The sequence below is a fragment of the Medicago sativa genome, chromosome 3, assembly GCF_051527215.1.
Source record: "Medicago sativa cultivar Bolivia chromosome 3, Bolivia_mono, whole genome shotgun sequence".
NCBI lineage: Eukaryota > Viridiplantae > Streptophyta > Magnoliopsida > Fabales > Fabaceae > Medicago > Medicago sativa.
In genome coordinates, this window is record NC_140751.1 from 103,222,625 (window position 1) to 103,244,022 (window position 21,398).

A 21,398-nucleotide genomic window follows, 5' to 3' on the forward strand; every position below is an offset into this window, starting at 1 on the left:
TCTAGTGATGTCATCGTGTTCGTAGTTGGCGTGTCAAAATGACCACACTAAAATTAATGTGAAATTAAAAGGGACAAAACTGGTGTTATTTGTATTACTAACATACCATATTTGATACTCCATTTATACAAGTAATTGCAATTTTTTAGAATCAAACAATTTTTGAGAATCAAACAAGTTGGGGGCTGCCATCTAAGTTAATATCTGATTTTACTTGACACGCTGCTAATTTGGTACAGACTTATAGAGCATATCTAGCATGGAGAAATTAGTGGAATTCTCTTCCCATCCCCAGTTCTAGTGACCCTCGAAAATCTGAAATTACCCGTTGGCCAAAATATCCCGACATGTTTTATCTGGAATATAGAATCCAGACAGAAAAACAAAAAAAATCCTTTGGCAAAACTGTATATTTTGCTCATCCAGATGTGGCATCATCCTCTATGTCATTAAGACTGTTATCTTCAACATTCTCATCACATTCTTATCGTCTTCAACTTACTTATCATCCTCATCTTAACTTTTTCATTACCCTCAACACGCTTAAGTTTATTATACTCACATTTTAGTAAAATATTTGAATTCTCTGTCTGATACTTCATGTTTACGGTGTCTACTCCATAGTTGAGTTGCAGGAGGTAATGAACAATCGTTCTTAAGATATACTTATAATAAAGGTTACGACTTTTACACACATAGTATTCAATCGCAACACTAAATAAAATTTAAAACAGAGACAATTATACCTGTATAAAATGATTTGAATTCACATATCCAAAATACACGAGTGAGTTACTTGTTCGTTGTACACTTTGCAACAAAAATATATATATGTCAGAGAATCCAAATTTGATTAGTAAAATTACAACACTATTTCACGAACATATTGCTCGTATGAGTGTTATCCCATCAAGTGATGTTTTAGTGAGAGTTTATTACTTTTAAAGCTTTTATGATACACACACACACATTTCAGTTTAGGTAAAATTTAAGGATACTTTCTACAAAAATAAAAAAAGTTTTGATATTTTTACACTATTTTTTGTTAAGGTTTGATCTCCACTAAAAATGAAGGAGGATCAACTGAAATTAGGCATATTAAGATCGCATGACATGAAAATTTCATGCTACTCATCCACAACATGATCCATGCCATTTTTGTGTTAGCATATGTAACTATGGAATAATTTAGTTATGATAGTTGTAATGAAAACTGTTTTGGTCCTACGTTGGTATGGTTGATGAATCAGATTGGTTATAGATAAATTCAATAATGATAGTCATTTGAGCTTTTATATATGTAATTCTTACGATGCATAATTATAAGATTGCAAATACAGATCAAGTGGAAGATTTTGAATCGTTAATCCAACATTGACGTTATATGTGAATAATTATGTATTGTGAATTGCACCTACCGTTAATCCCAATTAAAAGTGCTCTACACCCTCCGTCATTAATATAAACAAAAATTAACATTTTTGATTGATTCATTAAATGGTGTATGTGGTCTATATACATCATTAATTGAATGAATCTAAAATGTTAATTTTTGTTTATAATAGTGACTGCAGGGATTGTTACTTACGTTAATCTCAATTAATAGTGCTCTAATAATATTTTACTGATGATGACTTATAAATATCGATTAGGATGTAGCAACAAAAGAGTAATTTTATTGATGAGTTAAAATCAAAATGACAATAGTTAACTCTATTTTGGATTGTAAAAGCCGTGGTCTTTTGCAAAACGTTTTTTTTAAAGGATGTAAGATGATAAGTTTCTTTTGTGTCAGTTTTTTTTGGTCAAAGTTATATAATAAGTTATTGATTTTTTTTATAATTGGGTCAACGGTAGTTTATTTTATTTATAATTGGGTCAAAGATGTTGAACTTTTTGGGCTAAAATATGGTATTGGTCCCTGCAAAATAGGCCAGTTTTGGTTTTGGTCCCTGCAAAAAAAAATTATAGTTTTTGGTCCCTGCAAAATAGGCCAGTTTTGGTTTTGGTCCCTGCAAAATAGGCCAGTTTTGGTTTTCGTCCCTGGAAAAAAAAATTATAGTTTTTGGTCCCTGCAAAATAGGTCAGTTTTGGTTTTAGTCCCTGCAAAAAAAAAAATTATAGTTTTTGGTCCCTGCAAAATTTTTTATTTTTGGAAATAGTCCCTGGCCCCAATATGCACAAAAGTGACAAATCATCACAAAAACTATAATTTTTTTTTGCAGGGACTAAAACCAAAACTGGCCTATTTTGTAGGGACCAAAAACTATAATTTTTTTTACAGGGACTAAAACCAAAACTGGTCTATTTTGCAGGGACCAAAAACTATAATTTTTTTTTACAGGGACCAAAACCAAAACTGGCCTATTTTGCAGGGACCAATACCATATTTTAGCCAACTTTTTGTTATAATTGGGTCAACGATAGTTTATTTTATTTATATATTACTGTATATACTATAATATTTGTATTCTAAAACCCCTTATCACCTTTGTTGTTTTGTACTCTCTTATTTGATTCTCTATATTGTTAACAAAACTTCTCTAAATCAGAAACCAATGAATTCAGATATGCCGTTCCGTAGTAAGTTCTAATCAAGTTATTAAACTTTTATTTTATATTTTTCTCTGATTAATTGTACTGATAGGAAATCTCTCTTCAAGAAATTTACTACATTTTTTTTTTTTTTTCTGTTATATTTTGTTTGTTTCAGAGGGTGATTGTGTACGCATGCGTTCCTCTAAACCGTGGATACCAACATATGTGGCTATGATCGAAGAGATGAAAGCTGATTCAAGAGACGTTCGTGTCCGTTGGTACTACTGGCCGGAGGAGACAAAGAAGGGTCGGCGTCATTTCCATGGCTCAAAGGAGCTTTTTCTATCTGATCATTTAGATGTTCAGAGTGTTGATACAATCGAAGGAAAATGCACTGTTCACAGTTTGGAGAACTACATGAAGCTTGATGTTGTTGGTGATGATGATTTCTTCTGTCGATTGAACTACAATTCCGCTACTGGTGCTCTCACTCCTGATATAGTTCAAGTGTGAGTGACTTCATCCTTTACATATTTTCCTATTATTACACTCTCTAAGTTCATGCTGTAACAGAAAATAACAGCTTTTTTGTTACAATGAAGAAGGTGTGGGATCTTTATCTTGATTCTTGCTTATATATTGTTCATTGCTCTAAAATTTAATGGCAGCTATTGTAAATGTGAGATGCCCTACAACCCTGATGAAGTTATGATCCAGTGTGATCGCTGCACTGATTGGTAAGTCTATTCTCCCTTGTTCTGCTTATACAGTTCTTGTATTCATGCATGCTTTAAATGCTTGTTTGAATTTCAGACTTCTGGATTGCAACTCAAGATTATTATGTTTCTTTTGATTATACATGTAATTGTTCATGACATGTGATATAGGAAAGCTAAAGACAACAATACTTCTAGTTAGGTGGTCATGTGTTATTTAACATATATGTCGTGCTAAAGTTCATGGATTTTTTAAGTTGAATCAGCAGATTGTACGATTGGTTTGTAGATTATCATATCTAACATATAAAAATTCACGCATTTAGTATATTTAAATAATATAAATTGTAAAAAATAAAAGGAAAGGAATCACTACGAATTGAATACATTTTTTATGCATTTCAATGATGTTTTATTTGGTGTTTCATTAAATAAATGAATGTAATTGCCATGATATGTCTTTCGCACCCGTCTGGTGTCTCATTACTTCTTATTTTTTTATTATTGTACTCTGTTTATTTTCACATTAACATAAATAATTGAAATTCATTTGAACGGGATCTTTGTGCCAATTTCTTCCTTAGCTCTAAGGTCCTGGGAGGAGAATTTCTGTGTAATTATTTCAGTGGCAACTCAAGTAGTAGCACATACACGGATTATTTTTTATTTTTTTTGACAAAATACACGGATTAATTAAAGGGAAATGTTAACTTGTGCCCTCAAGGCACAAGTTAATGATTCAAATATAGAAAAAACTTATTGGAATTTGTGCATTGCATTCAATATTTAACTTTTTAATCATTTAAATGCACAAAATTTTAGAGAATCTTTCTTCTTTTAGGTTTCTTAACATGTGCCCTAAGGACACAAGTTAACACTACCCTTAATTAAATAATAACCATAGATAGATAACCCACCAAAACTCATCACCCCTAAAAACAGACCCCTTCACAAAAGCAAGCATTGTTAAAACGATATCCAAAACCACTCATCGTCACTACTCACCCCAAAAAAAAAAAACACCCCTCAAAATAAAACACCCGGTCCTAAAACCAAACCTGAGCCACATCCGAAGAGCACTTATCCTAAGGATCAAACAGCTGCCCACACCTCTTCACAAACCATAAAAAATTAGTTTATTTGCTAAACCATGGTAAATGGGAAATATTTGAGGTTTTAGTACCTGTTTGAAAAGGATTTACATAAAAAATTGCTTGTTTTGCCTTTATAATGTGAATGTAATCTTCAGCATAATATTTGTGATTCAGGTTTCATCCTGCTTGTATAGACATGACGGTGGAAGAAGCCGAAAGAATTGACAACTTCATTTGTGAAAGTTGTTCTGCCGAAGTTCAAAAAAAGTTGCAAGATTCTCATTCTGCTGCAAGACTCCCAAATACAAAGGTATTCCTAACCACTATTGTTTGACAGTTTTAGAACGACCTTGTTTTCAACACTTAATACCATTTGAATTTACTTACCTGGCCTCCGAGATCTTTGATATCTTCATCTGTAGTGTGTTAGTTTGTTAATTCCTATTCCAATGTGTTGGAAATTCTGTTTTCATTGCAGTCTGCCCCTAGCCGCCTAACTGCAGCATCCGGGTTGTCTTCATTGCATCCTCCAACACCTTCGTTGTGTTGGGTGTGAAGAGGTTGATTTAGTCCCACTTTGCCTGGACATATGGCATATGCAGTGTTTATAAGGCTTGGGTAGCAGTTACCTTACTGGTTTTGTTAGGTTGAGTTACGCCCAACCCAAATTTTAAGATGGTATCAGAGCCTATCTTATATCTGTTGTGGCTTTTCGCATCGTCTACACTTCAGGCTTATTGGGACCGAGTGTTATCCCAATAAACCTGAAGTGTTATGGTGGAAAGTCTTCCATCCTTGCGACCTCCCCTAGCTGCCTAATTAAGGCATTTGTGTTGCCTTCATTGCAGCTATGCATCCCTCAAGCCCGTTTTGTATGATTGAGTTAATCTGCCTTTGTATTTTGAATAAGAATAATCAATCAAGTTTGACCAGCTGAGAAATATGGATATATCGGCATGCTTCTCTATAGGCATAGCCATGGAAAGACACAATCTTATATGATTGTCAGTTGACAGTCGTTGCTCATCCTAATGACTTATGTGAAATAGACTGCAGTTTTCCTGTAAATTTTTCTTCTAAATAAAAGGAAGAATCGATTTATTGATGTTTATATTTTGTTTGGTATTGTAGGTGGATACTAAACGCCGTCAAAGATGAAAGTGATGGTGTACATTAGATATATAATGGACGGGACCCTAGCTTTTCAAATCCTTGGTAGGAGCTGAATAAACTCTGACAATGGTTTGAAATTTTGTCAATGGTTGGAGTAACCATCACTGTTTCCCTAGGTAGTGGAGGATGTGTTTCTTTTTGTTATTGTAATTATTTTGTGATGTAGTTTCTCCATATATCCTCATCGGGTCCTTGTTCATACTCAGACTTTTGTCAAGTAGCTTGACTTGTTTACAACTACAACCAGTATACACATTAAGACTTTCTATTCACCAGTGAATCGTGTTGGCAGTTGGCGTGGCAAAACTACAAATTAAAAAAAAAACTAACGGGCAATTAAAAAGGACAAAAATGTTGTTAGTCGTTTAAAGGTGATTTATCTCCGTCCGCGAACTTGTGGGGCACACAACGTGGGTGTTAGGGATATCAGCGCAATGCGGAAGCACAGGATCGATGCAATTGGGAATTAAAGAGAAGTAAGTAAAATAACAAGAGAAATAACACACAAGATTTACGTGGAAAACTCCTCAATATGAGAAGTAAAAAACCACGGGCGATCACGAGCAAAGTTCCACTATGTAAAAGAAAAGAGTACAACAAGTCCTCTTATAGTGATGAGGACAAAGGACAATATTTTCTCTCAATATCTCCTAAAATACTCTCTAAAATGGAACAAGAATTCTCACCAAAAATACACTCAAGTGTATGTTACAAAGTGTGTTAATTGTTATATGATAACTCACTATCATGTCTCAAGCCTTTCATGTTGCTTACATATATATAGGCCTTAATCTCTTACTTAAGAGTGAAGGAATCAAAGTTGGACCATCCACCTAGAGTAGGAATCAAAGTTGGAACATCCAACCTAGAGTAAGAATCAAAGTTGGAACATCCAACCTAGAGTAAGAATCAAAGTTGGAACATCCAACCTAGAGTAAGAGCTTGGAAGAAAATGATGATTTTTCTTGGTCAAATATTGTAGGCATATATTGGCTTGTAAAAGTCAAATATAATGGCTTGTAGAAATCAAACATATTGGCTTGAAAAAATGGAGAATTAGAGCCACATAATCTAACAATCTCCACCTTGGTTCGAATTCGACAAGTGCTCATCGCCAAATAAAGCCCTGAAGGGCACTTAAGTGTTGTAGAGACCAACCAAGTCCAGACAATGCTGAAATTTGGTATTTGGAAGTGGCTTGGTAAGCATATCTGCTGGATTCTCAGAAGTGTGAATCTTTTCAACTATAATTTCACCAGCAACAACAATATCTCGGATAAAGTGGTGTTTTACATCAATGTGTTTGGTTTTGTCGTGATAACGATTATTCTTGGTCAAATGAATAGCACTCTGGCTGTCACAAAACACAGTAAGAACACCCTGTGTAAGACCAAGTTCATTGACCAAACCTCGAAGCCAAATAGCCTCTTTAACACCCTCTGTTGCTGAAATATATTCTGCTTCAGTTGTAGATAATGCAGCAATAGATTGAAGTGTAGCTTTCCAGCTGATAGCACTATTACAGAGAGTAAAGATGTAACCAGAAAGAGATCTTCTTCGATCAAGATCACCACCATAGTCTGAGTCAACATAACCTATAACATCATTGGTTGTAGCCATTTTTCTGTCAAATACCAAGCCAATATCAGAAGTACCTTTTAGATACCGAAAAATCCATTTTACAGCACTCCAGTGACTTTTGCCGGGATTATGCATATACCGGCTTACCACGCTAACAGCATATGCTAGATCTGGTCTAGTACATACCATGGCATACATAAGACTGCCAACTGCGTTAGCATAAGGAACATGTGACATATGCTCCATCTCTTCCTTTGTGTCTGGGCAAAGTTCTGAAGATAACTTGAAATGTGCAGCAAGTGGAGTAGAAACAGGTTTGCAATTATTCATATTAAACCTATCAAGCACCCTCTCAATATAATTTTGTTGAGATAAGAACAATTTACTAGCTTGACGGTCCCTGCGAATCTCCATACCAAGAATTTTCTTTGCTGCACCTAACTCTTTCATATCAAACTCATTATTGAGTTGAGTTTTCAATTTCTGGATCAAGGACTTGTCACGTGATGCTATTAGCATATCATCAACATAAAGTAACAAGTATATGAAAGATCCATTTTGAAAATTTTGAAAATAAATGCAGTCATCATATTGACTTCTGCAATAACTTTGCCCAATCATGAAAGAGTCAAACCTTTTGTACCACTGCCTTGGAGCTTGCTTAAGGCCATATAAGGATTTCATCAAACGACAAACAAGATGCTCCTTTCCAGGAACAATAAATCCCTCAGGTTGATCCATGTAAATTTCTTCTTCCAGCTCTCCATGTAGAAAAGCTGTCTTAACATCAAGTTGCTCCAACTCCAAATCAAACAAAGCAACAAATGCAAGTAAAACACGAATGGAAGTATGACGAACAACAGGTGAGAATATCTCATTAAAGTCAATACCTTCCTTTTGATTAAAGCCTTTAACGACTAGGCGTGCTTTACATCTTGGATCTTCAACCCCGGGAATGCCGTCTTTCTTCTTATAGATCCATTTACACTTTAATGGTCGTTTGCCTTTAGGAAGCTCTGTCAAATCCCAAGTACCGTTTTTATGAAGGCTCTCAATTTCTTCATTCATAGCCACTAGCCACTGAGAAGATTCAACACAAGAAACAGCTTCAGTATAGCTGGCAGGTTCAACACCATCATTTACCTCTTGTGCAACAGATAGTGCATAAGCAACTAAATTGTCACTATCAGTGTATCTGGCTGGCTTTCTAATTTGTCTTCTAACTCTGTCTCGGGCAATAGAGTAATCATCTCCTTGTTGCTGAATAGGAGAAGTGGTACTATCTTCATGATCATCATCAACAACATGATCATCAATGTTAGATTCATTTGTAGATGAAGATGGGACATCAACATTAGGAGCTGCAGGCTTTAATACAAACTCCACCTTCTCGCTAGTACTCTGCAGATTACCTGTACTAGGAAAAGAAGACACGGAAGACTGTTTTCCAGGAGATACTAATGCATCCTCATTAAAAGTCACATCTCTACTAAGAATTAATTTTTGAGATTTTGGATCAGAGCACCACAAACGATACCCCTTAGACTCAGATGCATAACCAAGAAATATGCACTCAACAGCTCTTGGAGCTAATTTGCCATCATTGACATGTGCATATGCAGGACATCCAAAAATTCTTAAATTAGAATAATCAACAGGATTACCTGACCAAATCTCTTCTGGAACTTTGAAGTCAAGTGCCGAATGTGGAGAACGGTTGACCAAGTAACATGCAGTAGATGTTGCCTCGGTCCAAAGGTCACGTCGATGCCATAACCCAGCATTTGAGAGCATACACCGTGCTCTTTCAAGTAGAGTCCTGTTCATACGTTCTGCAACACCGTTTTGCTGGGGATTCCTTGGAATGGTTTTGTGTCTAGCAATACCATGATTTGTGCAGAACTCATTAAAGTCACCACTGCAGAACTCTAATCCATTATCTGTTCTGAGCTTTTTCACATTTTTCCCTGTTTGGGTTTCAACAAGAATTTTCCACTTCTTAAATGTGGGAAAAGTCTCATTTTTATGCCGCAGAAAATAAACCCAAACCTTACGAGAAAAATCATCAATGATAGTCATCATATAGCGGCGTCCTCCATAGGAAGGAACTTTGGAAGGCCCCCAAAGGTCAGAATGAATATAATCAAGAATACCTTTGGTATGGTGAGTTGCAGTAGAGAAACTAACCTTTTTCTGTTTCCCAAAAACACAATGTTTACAAAACTCCAACTTACCGATGCCTTGTTTACCAAGACGACCTTGTTTGCTCAGAAGATGCATGCCTTTTTCGCTCATATGGCCCAGGCGCATGTGCCATAATTTGGTGACATCATTTTCAGGCATAGAAGATGATACAGCTGCTGAACCTGTCACAACAGTCCCTTGCAGGATATATAAGCTACCAATTCGGTTAGCTTTCAATAAAACAAGAGAACCTTTTGATACCTTTAGAACTCCACCTTCAGCTGAGTACCTGCACCCAAGAGACTCGAGAGTGCCAAGAGAAATTAAATTCCGCTTCAAATCAGGTATATAGCGGACGTTAGAAAAAGTCCTGACAACACCATCATTAGTCTTGATCTGAACTGTACCTATTCCTGCAACCTTGCATTGGGCATCATTACCCATCAAGACAACACCACAATCAACAGGTTCAAAAGTGGTAAATAAATCCTTATAAGGACACATATGAAAAGTACATCCAGTATCAAGAATCCATTCTGTTTTACTCCTCTTATTAGAGGTGACAACAGATAAAGTAATGTCATCGCCAGAATCAGCTTCAATATTGGCAGCTTCAGGAGATTGTGGAGATTTTCCTTTTTCTTGTTTTTCTTGCTTTTTCTTCAAGATAAAACAATCAGAAATCTCGTGGCCAGATTTCTTGCAATAGCGACAGGTTTTGTTGGATTTGCGTCCTCTGGATTTGGATCTGGATTTTTTGTGACTGGTACTCCCTTTTTCTTGAGTTCTACCTCTAACACTTAAGCCCTCACCCTTGTCCACAGAATGAACTTCAAGATCAAATTTTTCTTTGGACAATAAATTAGATTTAACATCTTCAAAGGATAAGGAATCATTATTTCCATACAACATGATTTCTTTGAAGTGTTTGTAGGTAGAAGGTAAAGAGACAACCAACAAAACAGCTTTATCTTCATCATCAATTTTAACATCAATATTTTCCAAATCCAAAATGATAGAGTTAAATTCATCAAGATGAGATTGAATAGGAGTACCTTCAACCATTCTAATGGTATAAATACGTTCTTTGAGACGAAGCTTGTTTGCAAGGTTCTTGGTCATGTAGAGAGTTTCTAACTTCAGCCATAATCCCGCAGCAGTTGTTTCCTTGACTACTTCACGGAGAACCTCTTTAGACAAGCAAAGTTGGATTGATGAAAGCGCCTTTTCATCCATCTCGTCCCACTGATCGTCGGTCATGGAAGCCGATTTCTTTGACTTTCCATCTAAAGCTTTCTTTAATCCGTTCTGAGTAAGAACGGCCCTCATCTGGACTCGCCAAATAGAAAAGCTAATCTTGCCATCAAACTTCTCAATGTCAAATTTGGGAGACATTTTGAAATTCCCAACTTAGTGCTCTGATACCACTTGTTAGGGATATCAGCGCAATGCGGAAGCACAGGATCGATGCAATTGGGAATTAAAGAGAAGTAAGTAAAATAACAAGAGAAATAACACACAAGATTTACGTGGAAAACTCCTCAATATGAGAAGTAAAAAACCACGGGCGATCACGAGCAAAGTTCCACTATGTAAAAGAAAAGAGTACAACAAGTCCTCTTATAGTGATGAGGACAAAGGACAATATTTTCTCTCAATATCTCCTAAAATACTCTCTAAAATGGAACAAGAATTCTCACCAAAAATACACTCAAGTGTATGTTACAAAGTGTGTTAATTGTTATATGATAACTCACTATCATGTCTCAAGCCTTTCATGTTGCTTACATATATATAGGCCTTAATCTCTTACTTAAGAGTGAAGGAATCAAAGTTGGACCATCCACCTAGAGTAGGAATCAAAGTTGGAACATCCAACCTAGAGTAAGAATCAAAGTTGGAACATCCAACCTAGAGTAAGAATCAAAGTTGGAACATCCAACCTAGAGTAAGAGCTTGGAAGAAAATGATGATTTTTCTTGGTCAAATATTGTAGGCATATATTGGCTTGTAAAAGTCAAATATAATGGCTTGTAGAAATCAAACATATTGGCTTGAAAAAATGGAGAATTAGAGCCACATAATCTAACAGTGGGTTCTCCTTTCTCAACTGAATTTGTTTCCATATGCATGAGTGAGGAATGGAACCCTGAGCACATGCTTAAGGATCCCAAATCCCTTACCACTTGAATCAATCTATTATTAGTTGTTGATAGTCGTATTTCTATCAAACCATATTTGATAATCAATTTATAAAAGTAATTGCAATTTCTGAGAATCAAACAAGTTTGTGGCAATCTTATAAGTTGATACATAATTCCGATTTTACTTGACATGGTTGCAAATTTGATCTGGCCTTATAGAGCATCTCTAACCTCATATTTTTTCCATATGCATGTACTATTGAAACCAAATTCGTGGATTTATCAAGTTTTTTTTTTTTTGAAGAAGGGTGGATTTATAAAGTTGAATAACAGATTTTACAATTGATTTGTAGTTTATCATATCTAACATATAAAATTTCACACATTTAGAATATTTAAATGAATATAAATAGTAAAGGATAAAAGGAAAGGAATCACTACAAATTGAATACATTTTTTATACATTTGATTGATGTTTGTTTCTGGTATTTCATTGAATAAATGAATGTAATTGGAATGATAAGTCTTTCACACTGGTCTGGTGTCTCATTACTTCTTATTTCTTTATTAGTGTACATTGTTGGTATTTCACTCAGATCTATGGTTGAACATCATTTCAATGTGATCTTTAGATAGATTTTTTGTAGTGAAAAACTTAACATGGTTATCACAACTTGTTAAACTGTTAATTAGAAGAGTGCGTGAATTTAATTCTCTGTAATTTCTTTAACCTTGTGATTTTGGTCGTTGATCCCAACCCAAAAATACAGGCATTCTCTAAAACTAATTGAAAACCTGCCTTGTGAATCATGACATATTACTTTTATGCGCACAAGATCAGTTTGGAACTTTTAAATGGGCCTTAATAATCTATCCTGAGGCTATTAGTTTTGTTGCTAAACCATGATTAATGGAGAAGATTTGAGGTTTCGGTACCTGTTCAAAGAGGATTTACATAAAAAATAGCCTGTTTTATAATGTGGATACCGGGTTTTGAGTGAATGTAGTATTCAGTATAATATTTTGGATTCAGGTTTCATCCTGCTTGTATAGACATGACTGTGGAGGAAGCCGAAAGAATTGACCACTTCTTTTGTGAAAGTTGTTCTGTTCTGTCGAAGGTCAAAAAAAGTTGCAAAATTCTCATTCTGCTACAACAAAACACTCAGATACAAAGGTATTTCTTATTACTGTTGTTTGATAGATTGATAACGAGATTGTTTTCAACACTTAATACTATTTGAATTGACTTACCTGGCCTGTGAGATCTTTGATATCTTCATCTGTAGTTTTTTTTTTTTTAATTCCTATTCCAATGTAATATGATTATATCTTCAGAATACTTCATTTATATGTAAGTTGTGTTGCAAGTTGATCTGTTTTTATAAGGGGGTGAAAGTTACTTCTTCAATATGAGAATATAACTTGATATCACTATTTGCAAATCTGAATAGCAAATTTGAATATAACTTCCTTTTGATGAATAAGAACAAAAGCCTGATTGTGACAAACATGCATGATATGGAGACTAGGAATCAATGTCAGAACCTCGCATCTTCTCCCACCCCTTTTTAATTTATGTTTCTTCTAAGTTAAAGCAAAATTTAGGACAATGATATTGTTTTTTAACTTCTATGTTGCCCAATAAAGATTCGAATGCTTCATGTTGAATCGCTTGAATGCCTGATGAGCATGCCTGACACTATATTCAGGCAAAATATTTATGAAAATATGTTTTAAATAAGAATAATCAAGTTTGACCACATGAGAAATATGGAAACATTTGCATGCTTCTCCATAGGCATAGCCATGGAAAGATGCAATCTTATATGGTTGACACTGCTCATTTTAATGATTTATATGAGATAGACTACTGTTTTCCTGTAATTTTTTCTGCTGATAAAAGGAAAGATCAATTTATTACTGTTTAGATTTTGTTTGGTTTTGTAGGTGGATACTAAACGCATTGAAGGTAAAAGTGATACTGAGTAGGAGCTGAATAAACTACATGTCTACATGACAATTGACAATGCAATATAATAGTAAACTATAATTTTTTTTTTCTTTTTCTGAATGGCACTATTGTCTTTCTCCGCTTTGTGGGATAAAGCTTTGTTGTTGTTATTGTCGTCGTCGTCTTTCTCTGCTTTAATGGAAGAGAAGAGACTAATTTAAAAAGTTTTTCGATGGTTTGAGTATCCATTCTTGTCTCCCTTGGAAGTGGAGGATGTGTTTCTTTTATTATGTGTAATTATTATGCGATTTAGTTTCTCCATCTATCCATATCGGGTCCTTGTTCTTATAAGCAGTAGACATTGTTCAAGACTTTTGTAAAGGATCAAGACTTTCAATTCTTCGATGATTTCGTTGTGTGTTGGCAAAAGGATCAAAACAAACAGCAATGGAAAAATAAAAAGGGTAATATTGATGTTAGTCGTATTACTGTCGTACCATATTTTATAGGCAAAATCTCATGCACAGATGTAATACAACACTCGCAGCATAGATGGCATAGATGTTGGTGTATTTGTACGGTTTTAGTTTTTTCGTTATATATATATATATATATATATATATATATATATATATATATATATATATATATATATATATATATATATATATACTCCCTCCGGTTTTAGTTTTAGTTTTTTCGCAGCATAGATACCATATTTCACTTCACATCTACTCCCTCTGGTCCTTTATATAAGAAAAGAAACCAAAAATCATCAAAATCAAAACAATCATTAGTTGTTGCAATTTTTTGAATGCTTTTACAAATATGCCCTCATAAAAATTTGTAAAGTATTAAATATACCCACTATTGTTGAAAGGACCAACATTAAATGAGGGCTAGAAAAGTCTTTTAAACAATAAATGTACCTTAAAAGTTGTGACTTTTTCTTATAAATGGGACCAAAAAAATTTTTGAAAATTTTCTTATATATTGGAGTATTTGCCATTAAAAAAAAATGTAATACAACACTAGGTCTTGCACCAGTTTTTATTCAATTTGATCAAAAAGCTCCACCAGATTTCATGTACACTCTTCACAGTTCACACCATTTTAATCATTTTCTCTCTCTTTTTCCTCTAAGCCATCATCTCTCGTTCACCACCAGCCAGCAACCCTCACAGCGTCCGACCACCATTGTATGGCTACATTTGGCTACAAAATCACCACCGTTGAACTCTGTTCCTCTACAAACCCCTTAGAATTTTTTTAGATACCATTATATTTTCCTTAGATTTCTGCATTAACCCCTCCAATTTAATTTAATGATCAGAGCATTTTTGTTGGCAACCGCCTCGCCAAGAATTGACTTCGTCGGCAACCACCTCATCCAAAGAATTGGCTAAGGACTAAGGTGAGGTGTAACTCGTACGTCCCCCTCACGCCAATCACGGTTGGGCTTAGTGCATGTATATAAATGGTGGATGACCTAATCGATAGGCTCTCATAACATCTTAGAAATCGTGTTTGGACCTAACACAACTCCGCAAAACCGGCTTATGAGTTGGGGATTGCCCCCCACTTATTTTGTTCGATGTGAGACTCTTTTAACATTTTTAACAGTAAAAATCATTTGATTTTAATATTTTACTATTATCTAATTTGTTTATAATCATTTACCAAATTTTATAATCAAGTGATTTTACGTGTGTCTGCATGCGTAAAAAAAATGTGTGATTAAATGTATTTATTTGTGGTTGGGCAACTTGTGCTCACATAAGTATTTTTGGCGAGACCGTAAAAGCAGCCTATATTTTATAAGAGCAATGCTATATCTCTAGACAAAAAACATCAAAAATTCTTCAAGAATAAAAAGCAACCAATCACAATGCACTATTTGCCACAATTCAAGGAGGTGTGGCTGAAAAATAGGAAGTGAACAAATAAATCATGCAATTAAAACTTACCACATGTGTCTTGAAAAATTCTTGATGCTATTTTTCTAGATAAATAACATTTTCCATTTTATAAAGGGTGGTCGTGTGGTGCTATATATAGCGAATATGTTTTTCGCGGATTTTCACGAAGCAAAGTTTACTGCATTTTAGAACGTGGGACACTTATTAAAAAACGATGGAATATGTAATATTAAAATTTAAAAAAAAAGGTTAATTAAGTTTTTAGTCCCTATAAATATTCACAGTTTTGTTTTTAGTCCCTACAAAATAAAATCACCCTTTTTAGTCCCTGTGACATTTTTTTTTAAGCATTTTAGGGACTAAAAATGCTGATCGAAAAATTTTATAAGGACTAAAAATGCTGATGGAAAATTTTATAGAGACTAAAAATGTTGATGAAAATTTTTATAGGGACTAAAAAGTGTGATTTTATTTTGTAGAGATTAAAAACAAAATTCTGAATATTTATAGGGACTATTTACTTAATTAACCCAAAAAAAATGGAATAGGCAAAACAGGTGTTGTGGTTTAATTCCGGTATTTGTGGCATACAACCCGCAGTTGGTGTTAATTAGCCAATGAGATTCCAACGTGAAAGATTCGGCATAATTTCTTTCGCTATACATATCATTATCCTTTTATAAATCGATAATGTGAAGTGGTATTCTCCCCAGTAAATGTCCCTAAGCTCAGGGGCGGTTCTAAGGCCCGGCGAGCCCGGGCACTCGCCCGGGCTCCGGACCAAATTTTTTGCAATTTCTTATGTAAATCCCCTTGAATTTCTTATATAAATCCCTATAAATTGGGCAATTTCTTTAAATTTTTTATTATTTGCTTGCAATTTCTTATGTAAACCCCTATAAATGTATTGCAAATTTTTTTTCGCCCGGGCTTTATAAAAATCCTGGCTCCGCCACTGCCTAAGCTTAATGTTGATGGATCTCATTATAGTGGTAGAGGCATGTCTACTTGTGGTGTCCTCTTTCCGGACTCTAACACCCGCTTCATTTGCAATTCCACTTTAGTTTTGATAGAGCTTTGGAGATAAGTTCATGGCCTTCACATTCTACTAGTGATAACCGTTGACAAATCATAATCTTTATCATTCGCTCTTGATCGAGTCTCTGAATCTGCTTGGGTATGTCTCTAAGGCATATCCATAGCATCATCCGTAGTAAATTGCTATCTTGGATGCGACTCTTTCTCTTGTTGGATTGAGTTAGTCTAACATATGAAGCTTCAATTTATCAGAAAAAGCATCAACATTATCAATAATGGAATGTATATTATATATAAAGAGTTAAATAGGTCGGCCTGACGGGCATAATAGATTTTTTTTGTAAGTCTTAGTCTGACCTGATTAAGTAAATAGGCTTTATAAAAAGCTTGAGTCTGGCCTTTTTATTAAACGAGCTGGGCCGAGCTAGGCTTTAAATAGGCTAGGCCATAGGCCCCTGTCGGGCGGTCTGGCCTGTTCCCACCCCTACATACAAAGCCGTGGTGGTTGAAAAATATTGCTATAAAATATCTATTCTTGCGATTCTTCGCTTAGATTTTCGTAAGAAATAGGATTTTCCTAAAAAGAATTATACTTGAGTCAAAAAATAATTATACAATATAAAATAATTTCATAAAAATTTTACTATAAAAAAACTCATAAATATATTTCATGATTACAACTTTTCTTTAACACATTTGTTTTTATTTGTATTGTAGATGTGAAGTGAAATATTTTTTTAATATTTATTTGAATAAGTACTATATCTCAAAAAATAAATATGATGTTGAATTCAAGGGCATCTATGAAGATGTTTTTATTTATATTATGTTTTTATTTAGTGTAAAAATAATAATTATAAAGAGCGAGTCATATAACTGAGTCATCTGATTCAATCTGGTTCAATCACGCGGTTCGACGAGTGACTCAATGGTTCGACTAATGACTTAGTAATCCAGTACCCTTACCGAGTCGATCATCGGTCCGGTTTTTAAAACTATGGTTACAATACAACTTTTATTTTTTGGATTACCATTACAATACAAAATAAGTTAAATTATTGTAGTGTGAATAAGAGTTTATGATAACGCAAAGCAAGGTATTTAGAAAGAAAGCGTCCAAGGTTAAGTATTGGAATGGACAAGTATCATCCATGACATGGCAGCTAAAAACAAAGTCCTTGTCTGGAGAAGAATACATGCTTGTTCAGCATCTTCATGAGTGCCACGAGTACCCCAAGACACCGACTCTTACATTTAAGTATTTTCTTTTTCCCTAAAAATGTACCACATCACATTCATTCATGCTAGGCCGACATCTCAAAAATAGTACTACTATAAACCAGACCGACCTTTTCGGGTCCCGCAATACACCTCCTCCGCACGTTATTCGTCCACGTGTCCCTTATTCATTGGCGTCATTACAGATCACTTCTAACGCCGTGTCTCCCTCGTCTTTTCCTCACTTTCCCCTTTTCTTTCCATCTTCGCAATTCTTTCACTTGCTCTCTCCAAATTGCCTTCATCATAAACAAAAACTAAATTACACTAAATAAATTTGAGTTTTTTAATTAGTATACTTTGCTTAATTATTTTCACATACATATAATATAAATATAACAACTTCACTCATTGGATACATATGTAAAATAATTCTAAAATGTCTAAGTATATCAATTAAATTCGTATTTTTTGTTGAATAATTAAATTCATAAATTAAACTCAATTTTTAATTAAAATTTTAGAAATTTACCATTATTAACAAAATTCTTAAGTTTGAATAGTTTTTTTAAGAAAAAAATTAACGATTAAATTAACCTTTCTTTTTCTGTCAAAATTATTTATTGTTTAACTAATTTTAATATCAAAGACCAAAACTTGTCGAACAAATGAATTTTTTTTATTTGTAGTTTTTCTTTAGACAGTAATTCACAAATATTATGTCGACATTGAAGAACAAATTTTGCTGACAAAATATTTTAGAGACTATTGTTTGAAGAAAAAGAAAGATTTTAAAGAGACTAAAAAAATACGATATTCATTGATAACTTATTAAACCAAAACAAATTAAAAGTGCATCAAATCAAAGAGTCCAGGTAGTCACCGTCTTTGCCCTAATAATTTTGATATTTTTATCAATTAAACTAAAATTTATAAAGACAAATAAGTTAAGAAAATGTAACATCTCATATAATCTAATTTAATACTACCATAAAAACGTACGTTTAGCAGGAAATTGAAAAGTTGAATTGTCCTAATACATTTGGTGGCAAATAATTGAAGCGAGTGTAGTTGTAGGAGCGTGGCTAAACTCATTTGATCTTCCTTCTTTATCTTAATCCACACGTCAGTTACAGATTTTATTTTATTAGTCTTAATCTCAATTTAATAATCTTAATCTTAATCGCGGGTAATGCGTGTCATTATGTGTAGTAGTGAAGTAGTATAAAGTGCTACCCCATCTCCTTTGATTTTCATCATCGAAACAACAGCTACACTATCATCATAATCATCTCATACTTTAACTTTCGCATTTCCAGCTACATAAGCATTAATATTCCATTTGCTTGATTAATCTTGTTAATTTGCTTAGTAATCAATTCATCATGGCTGAGGAGAATCAGAACAAGTACGAGGAAACCACCGCAACCAACTCTGAAACAGAGATCAAAGACAGGGGTGTTTTTGATTTTCTAGGTGGTAAGAAAAAGGATGAAGAACATATTAAGCCTCAAGAGGATGCTGTTGCAACTGATTTTAGTCACAAGGTGACTTTGTATGAAGCTCCATCAGAGACCAAAGTAGAAGAAAAAGAAGAAGGTGAAAAGAAACACACCAGCCTCTTGGAGAAACTTCACCGATCTGATAGCTCTTCAAGCTCTGTAAGTACTCTTTTTTTTTTCATCATTTTCTTAATTTTGTTAGATCATAGTTAGTGTATTGAATACGTGTCAAGTGGCAGAGTGACCTTGTTGACACTACGTTCAATCATTCAGTCTGTGTCGCTTTGATTCGTTATATTATGCAAAAATTAATGAATGAATGTTGTTTTGATGTATGCATGTATAGTCGAGTGAGGAGGAAGTTGATGGAGAGAGGAGGAAAAAGAAGAAGAAAGAAAAGAAGGAGAAGAAGGAGGACACATCAGTGCCAGTAGAGAAAGTTGATGTTGTTGATGGAACAACAGCAAGCACTGAAGAGAAGAAAGGTTTCCTGGACAAAATTAAGGAGAAGCTTCCAGGACACAAGAAAACTGACGATGTAACAACTCCACCACCTGTTGTTGTTGCTCCTGCTGTGCCATCTGCTGAGACAACAACAACAACAGCTAGTCATGATCAAGGAGAGAAGAAAGGTATTTTGGAAAAGATCAAAGAGAAGATACCTGGTTATCACCCTAAGACTGCTACTGAACATGAAGACAACAAAGATCATCACAAGGATGAGACTACTTCTCATTGATTATCATCGATCCATTGTGTTGTTTTGTGGCTTTGGGGGTGCTTTGTTTAATTGATTTCAATATCAAGGCATTGTGATTTTCTGTGTTATTTCTTTCTTGATGATATATGCATGTGCTACTTAATTTGTCTTTGTGTGTACTTTTTTAAAATACACAGAAAAGAAAAGTTGTTTGGGTTTCTTTTATCTGTTCTTAGATTGTCAAAAAAAAAATATTGGTGTATCAAAAGAAATTATGGAATATGAATTATCTATTTTGTTTGTGAAGATAAGTATTCGATTTCCATATTTATCTTTTTTTTTTTTTTTTTTTACTTTACTACTATTGATTATTTATCACAATGGAACGACCAACTTTCTTTCATAAGAACATACACTTTAACAAAATGTACATAGTAATACTTGATATTTGATTTTGAAATTTATAAATAAATATAATGGTTCCGAATCTAATTTGTATGTTTGAAATTTATTAGAAAAAATAATTTATTATTTATGAAGTTTTTTTTTCCTGATTCTATTCTAATAGTATTACTTTTATTTCATTTATTAGTAAGCACATAGCATAGTGAAACAAGAAGAATTCACTTGTGGTGGTAATAGGGAAGAGTGTTCGGCAGTGTAGTGTGTATATCTACGAAGGATTAAGGTATGCAAGAAGGTTGAGAAGTTTCGAGCTTTAGAGTTAAACGTGGATTTATTAGTAGTTGCTAATCTTCTTACTAATGGAGAATGGAAGACCTTTAGTTGTGAGGATTTGTCAACTTGTTGATACAGATTGGAAAGTAGTGGTCCAACATATTTATCACAAAAAGTAACCGGTGTACGTTGATGCCTCAGCTAACTAGGATACTTTTTTAACATTGATATCGATTATTATGACTTATTATGAGTAACTTGAGGGAAGAACGTTGATGCCTCTTTATAAAAAAAAAAAAAAAAAAGTCAGAAAATAAGTAACATATCTATACTAAAAAAAAAATATTGTAAGTAAAGCATAATAATTTAAAGATTTTCCGTACTGATTAGTTGATAAAATAATGAATTACTCCCTGTAGAACTTACCAGAAGTGGCTTCTATGAACTTCAATCGTCTTCTTCTTTTGGCTAGGAGGATCATCTACGTGTCCAGGGTTTTTTTAACCCTTCGGACAATATTTTTATGCTGCTATGCCCTACTATAAATTGATGATTGTTGACTAGCTGTTGTTGATTCCTTGCTTTAAGGCCCCACTTAAAATACCTCACAAATTATGTATCTTTTAGTTTGTTTTATTTTGTTGAATAAGAATGGTCTTGTGAGAAAGCCTGTGTTGGAAAACGTTTTTGAAAAAAAGTTATAATAACTTGAATAAGAAGCTTGTTGTTTTTAAGACGATTGATCTTGTCATCTAAAAAAATAAGTGATGTAGTTTATTGTTCGATTGTCTTTTATTTCTATGTAATTTTCTTGATATATATATGAATTACATCCATAAAAGTTATCCAAAAAAGAAAAAAGAAAATGTGTAAGTTGCACAAATAAACTCAACTTCTAAATTTACTAATATTGAATTTCCCAACCAATGGATGAGAAAGTTTATAGGTTAACATTGCAA

At 33.9% G+C, this 21,398-nt stretch overlaps 2 protein-coding genes and 1 long non-coding RNA gene across 3 annotated transcripts; all 3 read left to right on the forward strand.

Annotated features, from left to right (window-relative positions):
- Positions 1-2,492: 2,492 nt before the first annotated feature.
- LOC146943189 (chromatin remodeling protein SHL-like) lies at positions 2,493-5,801 on the forward strand. The gene is made up of 5 exons (XM_085757291.1): positions 2,493-2,583; positions 2,714-3,047; positions 3,207-3,275; positions 4,523-4,658; positions 5,480-5,801. Exons 1-5 carry the CDS (start codon positions 2,559-2,561, stop codon positions 5,504-5,506), a joined length of 591 nt encoding a protein of 196 aa, XP_085613417.1. The 5' UTR covers positions 2,493-2,558; the 3' UTR covers positions 5,507-5,801.
- A 5,582-nt stretch (positions 5,802-11,383) lies between these two features.
- Positions 11,384-13,678, forward strand: LOC146943190 (uncharacterized). Its single transcript, XR_015032977.1, has 2 exons — positions 11,384-12,607; positions 13,381-13,678. It is a non-coding gene; the product is annotated as an uncharacterized LOC146943190 (long non-coding RNA).
- A 5,136-nt stretch (positions 13,679-18,814) lies between these two features.
- LOC146943191 (dehydrin ERD14-like) lies at positions 18,815-20,072 on the forward strand. Its single transcript, XM_085757288.1, has 2 exons — positions 18,815-19,220; positions 19,408-20,072. Exons 1-2 carry the CDS (start codon positions 18,945-18,947, stop codon positions 19,798-19,800), a joined length of 669 nt encoding a protein of 222 aa, XP_085613414.1. The 5' UTR covers positions 18,815-18,944; the 3' UTR covers positions 19,801-20,072.
- Positions 20,073-21,398: the final 1,326 nt, after the last annotated feature.